The sequence below is a fragment of the Otolemur garnettii genome, unplaced genomic scaffold (genome assembly GCF_000181295.1).
Source record: "Otolemur garnettii isolate 467f Iridium unplaced genomic scaffold, OtoGar3 scaffold00092, whole genome shotgun sequence".
Taxonomy (NCBI): domain Eukaryota; kingdom Metazoa; phylum Chordata; class Mammalia; order Primates; family Galagidae; genus Otolemur; species Otolemur garnettii.
Window position 1 is genome coordinate 3,924,195 of NW_003852487.1, and position 5,891 is coordinate 3,930,085.

The following is a 5,891-nucleotide window of genomic DNA, read 5'->3' on the forward strand; positions in this document are numbered from 1 at the left end:
TGGCATCTCAGCTCACAGCAACCTCCAACTCCTGGGCTCAAGTGAGTCTCCTGCCTCAGCCTCCCAAGTAGCTGGGACCATAGGCGCTGGCCACAATGCCTGGCTATTTTTTTTGGTTGTAGCCGTCATTGTTGTTTTGGCGCGCCCAGGCTGGATTTGAACCTGCCACCTTAGGTGTATGTGCTTGGCATGTTAGCCACTTGAGCCACAGGCACCGAGCCATCTTATTTTCTTTTTCTTTTTTTTTTTCTTTTTAAGAGACAGATCTCACTGTATCTTAAAATCCTCTCTGTATTTCCAGCCTGGAAATTCGTGGCCCATTTGTAGGTCATCATACTCAAATTCTTAGGCTCAAGCGATCCTTCTGCTTTAGCCTTCTAAGCATTTAGGACTTCAGGTGCACATGATGACATCCAGCTAATTTTCCTAATTTTTGTAGAGATGACTTCTTGCCCAGGCCGATCTTGAACTCTGGCTTTAAGTGGTCCTCCTAATCCAGCCCTGCAAAGTGCCTGGCCAGAAAAATGCTACAATTTTATGGATATAGCTGTCTGAGACCTTTTGACCTATCTGTCAAAATCATAGGATTCTAAAATCTAAATTGAACTGCAGAGGTTCAGTAATTGAGTGCTGTTGGTCAATAGAGTCAGGACTGCAAAACCTGCCTTGGTCTCTGGTCCTGGTTATGTCCTGTTCTGGGACTACTGTCATGGTTCTTTCTCTTCCTGTGAAGCTCTCCATAGTGGCAGATGAAGGGCTGGAGGAGAAGGCAGGTCTAAAGAATCTGGAGGGATATGTAGCTTGCCTGTCCCTCCACCTCTTACAGGGGTTCCTATTTTAGTTGAAGTGTTTAGTGTCTGCTCTGTCATGCATCAGTGTTAATTTCCATCTGAGGCAAATGAAGCACATGGATCACATGGATCAGGAGTGTCTGGACTCCTGGCCCTGGTTTGGTGATGTCCCCTGTAGGTGGGGTCCCTACCCTTCTCTAGAGGAGGTCCAGAAAGCTGGTGAGTTTGAAGGATAGAGTTGGGATTTTCCAGATTTCAACAGTTGGGAATTGAAATGAAGTGAAATATAATAGGAATAAAGAAAGTTTGGACTTGAAGAAGATGGCCTAACTTTAGCCCTGGTTTTTTCAGTCTTCGCACTGTTGACCTTTGGGCTGGATAATTTCAAGATTTTACTACCTATTGTAGGATATTTAGCAATATCCCTGGCCTCTACCCACTAGATGCCAGTAGCAAACACATACTACTACCCCATCTGTGATGATTAGAAGTATCTCCAGATGGTACCAAATGTTTTCTAGGAGCACAATTGCCCTGTTGTGCATGTGATTCCCCTGAGACTGTGTTTAAAAAGAAGATTCTGATTCAGTAAGTCTTGTGTGCAGTCTGAGATTCTATGTTTGTACATGCCTAGGAGATGCTGTGCTGTTACCCTGCCTGGCTCTAGTCCACATGAAGAGTATGTGACACAGTTCTTTCCCTCCACTGAGCAGGTTGTACCCAAAGACCTGCTCAGGTACTGTTTAGCATTCTGGGGCCCTTTGGCTTACCTTTATGTACCTATTCCCTTATAGTGTGCAGGTTCTAAGATGGTGCCCAGGTTCTGGGCCCCTGATGAACACATCACCTTCTCTACCTACTTCCAGTTATTTAATCAAACAATAACCTGTGGGATTTTGCGGATATAATTAAGGTCTCAGGAATTGGGTGCTGTGGCTTATGCCTGTAATCCCAGGGACTCAGGAAGCTGAGCTAGGAGGATCATCTGAGGCCAGGAGTTCAAGACTAGTTTGGGTAATACTGTGAGACCCCACTTCTAGCCCCCCACTCCAAATTAGCTGGATGGAATATTATTCAGCCATAAGAAGAAACTTTACATCTTTTATGTTTACCTGGATGGAATTAAAGAATGTTCTTTTTAGTAAAGTATCTCAAGAATGAAAAGCTGTCATCCTGTGTACTCAATATTAATTTGAAACTAGTAGATGGGCTGTGCATGGTGGCTCATGCCTGTGATCCTAGCACTCTGGGAGGCTGAGGTGGGTGATTGCCTGAGCTCAGGAGTTCAAGACCACCCATCTCTAAAACTGGGCAGACATTGTGGTAGGCACCTATAGTCTCAGCTACTCAGGAGGCTGAGGCAAGAGAATCTCTTGAGTTTGAGGTATGATGCCACGACATTCTACTGAGGGCAACAAAGTGAGACTGTCTCAAAAAAATACAAAAACAAACCAAAAGATTGTTACTAGAAGATTAAAAAAAAAGAAAATAGTAGATGAACAACTGCAGGCCCATAGAAGGGAAAAACACAAATTCAAGTAGGAGGCACAGGGAGGGAGGAAGGGGTTCAGTAAGCTCTAATTTAATAGGTACAGTGTAAGGGTATATGGCACACTTCCTGGGTGAAGTACTCCATTACAACTCAGATGCTGCCTAACGAATGCAAATAATGTAACCCAATTGTATATACCATTACATTAATCTGAAAAAAGAAATTACCTGGGCACAGTGAGTGAGGTGGAAGGATGGCTTTAGTCCAGGAATTTGACGCTGCAGTGAGCTGTGATCCTGCCATCGTAGTCCAGCATGAGTGACAAGAGTGAAACCCTGACTCTAAAAGCAGCTGACCTGGTGTACTTGACATAGTCACATGAGCCCTTTAAATCTGGGTCTAGAGGTCAGGCAGAGAGGTTAGACTCAGAGCAGAAGAAGGATTTGATGTGATTTGGAGTGATTGGCTTTGGAACTAGAGAGAGCCAAGTTAAAAGGGATGTAGGCAGCTTCTAGGTGCTGACAGAATCCCTGGGCTAGCACCTAGGAGGGAAAGGGGACCTTGGTTCTCCAACCCTGGGAGCTTACGGGAGGCTGCTGAGTTCCAGATGGAACATATCTGGCCAGCTGCATTGATTTTCGCCTTGGGAAATCTTGATCAGAGAACCTAAGCACATGTATCTGGACTTCTGACCTATAGAAAATAGGCCAGTAACTAATTGAGTGGTGTCTGAAGCCACTAAGTTAGTGGTAAGCCATTTAAGTTTGTTACATAGCAATAGAAAATTAGCACATTATCTTCCCTAAAACATTGTTACACACTGTTGTCTTGAAATACATTTTCCTCTTACTTTTTTTTTTTTTTTTTTTTTAAGCTGGGGCCAGGTTTGAATCTGCCACCTCTGGGATATGGGGTTGGTGCCCTAGTCCTTGAGCCACAGGCACCGCCCTTCTCTTATGTTTTCATCTTTTCTTTGCTTCCTCCTACCCATCCCCAACTGGGTGCTCAGGGGTGTTCTTCCTTCTACCCCCCAAAACTTAGCTCAGGCCCTTTCTGGGAATGGGTGCTCAGGAAAGGTGTCTGTTGAACTGAGTCACTCACCTTTTTGATGTAGTTACTGAAGGTTCCTTTTTTCTTTGGGTACAACCTGCTCAGTTGGAGGAAAGAGCAGAGCAGATCCGCTCGAAGTCCCACCTCATCCAAGTGGAGCGGGAGAAAATGCAGATGGAGCTGAGTCACAAGAGGGCTCGAGTAGAGCTGGAGAGAGCAGCCAGCACCAGCGCCAGGAACTATGAGGTTGGTTCAGACGAAATTGGTTCACATGAGATGAAGTTCAGCCCAGCCACCCCCAGGATGCATGGGGGCTATGCATGATGTACACCAGCACCTAAGAAATTAGAACCCAGTCTCTAGGATGCAAGGTAGCTGTGCATGGTACCCACATCACATAAGTAATCAGAATTGGGCTGTATATAGTACTCATCAGGCTGTAAGAAATCAGAATCCAACTAGCTGGAAGCTTGAAGCACTCTGTATCAGAGTTGCTGGGTATTCCTTCTGAGGCCACATGACACTATAGGGGCAAGTGCAGCTGTGTGAGGTGTCCTGAGTGGTTTGCATGAAATGGTGACAGTTGCAAAGGGAGGCCCCTTGTTGTGTCTGTTGCTCAGTTAGGCTTTTGTGCTGGAGACATCTTTCTGCTGGGCCTCTTGGTTCTTCTTCCCTCTGGAAGAATTGGAATGCAGATCTGGCAGAAGTACTAGCTAGAGCTGGCATGTGGGTGACTGGACTTAGAAGGTTACTGGGTGCAAGGGGCTCAGGTCCCCATTGGGGCTTGCTAGGTTGGTCATAGGTCTTGGGGTAAAGAGCCCTGAAGCCCTGGCTTCAGTGGCTGTTTCATTTTGCTTCTGGGTTTCCCAGGTGAGCTGGGAAAGCACAACTCCTGTTACTTAGGGTAGATATTTGGTCTTCACTTAGTGTGTGAATCCTCTGTTTCCTTTGCTTTAACAGCACTTTGCCAGGTTTTTTAATACATGCTGATCATTTGTGGAAATGCTGCCCAGATTCAAGTAGAGCATTGGACAGAAAGTCTGTGTGGCATTTTACTCTTTCCCTGAAGATGGATGTCTTACTTGACTTAAATGGTATATTCACATACTTTTCTAAAAAAATAGCTGGTGCTAAAAAATAGCTGATGTCTTCTTAGGCTTGGTGCTAATTGGATTTTTTCGAACCTGGCATGCAGACTTCTGGCTGTGGTGTACTGTGTGGGTTCAGAAAGCCCAAAGCCTCTGCCAGGGCTGAGATGGCACTGACTTGGGATTGGTGCTATTGTTGCCTGGAGTCGTGTTTTCTCTATGATGTAGGGCTTTTGCTCATGGCCTGGGTTAGTCCTAGGAAGGGGCTCCTGGAGGAATTGGTGAGGAGGGGAGGAAGAGGCCACTGGAATCTTCCCAGTTATTGAAGTGCCTTTTTGTGGGGGTGGGGAGATGGCCATTAGACTCACTCTAATGGCTATAAGTATCCGTGAAGTGCCATACTGGTGACATGGTCCTGGCTCTTAGGCAAGAGGTAGGGGATGTGGTGCTATTGGAGTTTCTCTGGGCTATGAATCTCTCAAGGGCAGAGCCTGCCTGACTGCCCAGGATCTCCAGTGTCCAGTGGAAGCTGTGGCACATCGTGGGTCCCCAGAAAACATTTGAATGGATGAAGATTGCTGCAGGGTGTCTGAAGGTTCTTTTTGGAGGGTATCTGAGGATGCAGGGATGACTGAGCTTGGACCTGGACCCCTTGCTGGGCTTGAGCCATTATCCAAGGGGTCTTTCCTTTCTTGTTTAGACACAGCTGAATTGGGACCCCAGGAACCATTGGAGCCAGCAATTTTCTGGTGTTGCATCCCACCTGGAAATAGCTATCAAATATCTGTAGCTATCAAATAGCTATCTGAGGCCCATGGACCTGCCTGCACTGCCCTATCTGTACTCGGGACTGGTAGATCTAGCAGTGATGCCACATTCTGGCTCTGACAGGGCTGACTGGGGCCCTGCACTAACTGGAATACTCTTGTTCTGTACTACCATAGGGTCCCTGGCCATTCAGGAGCTGTCTTTGCAGCTTGCTGTCCCCTGGAGTTCCTTTGAGGTGTGGATCAGCCTTTCCTTAATCAGGCAGCGACCCTGTCTGCAGCTTTTATTAAATCCTTCCTTGAGGCTCGGCACCTATAGCTCAGCGGCTAGGGTGCCAGCCACATATACCAGAGCTGGTGGGTTCAAACCCAGCCGGGGCCTGCCAAACAACAATGACAATTACAACAAAAAAGTAGCCTCGTGTTGTGGTGGGCGCCTGTAGTCCCAGCTATTTGGGAGTCTGAGGCAAGAGAATCACTTAAGGCTAAGTGTTTGAGGCTGCTGTGAGCTGTGACATCATGGCACTCTACTGAGGGTGACATAATGAAACTGTCTCAAAAAAAAAAATCCTTCCTTGGTTTTGCGTGGGATCATCTTGGACAAAAGTATTACAAGCACTTATTCTTGAGTAAGACATGCTCTGGGAGCAGTTGGTGGTTCTTGGAGGGAACTTGTGCACGTACCTTCTTCTTTTTTTTTTTT

The 5,891-nt window shown here is 46.4% G+C and overlaps 1 protein-coding gene across 3 annotated transcripts in view; it reads left to right on the forward strand.

The window, feature by feature from the left end:
• The window catches only part of MAD1L1 (mitotic arrest deficient 1 like 1), a 473,404-nt gene that overhangs the window by 4,256 nt on the left and 463,257 nt on the right, over nucleotides 1–5,891 (forward strand). For all 3 annotated transcript variants that reach the window (XM_003795495.3, XM_012808713.2, XM_023516517.1), the window contains exon 4: nucleotides 3,439–3,579. In XM_003795495.3, coding sequence (XP_003795543.1) covers nucleotides 3,439–3,579 — 141 coding nt within the window. The remainder of the gene's footprint in view (nucleotides 1–3,438; nucleotides 3,580–5,891) is intronic.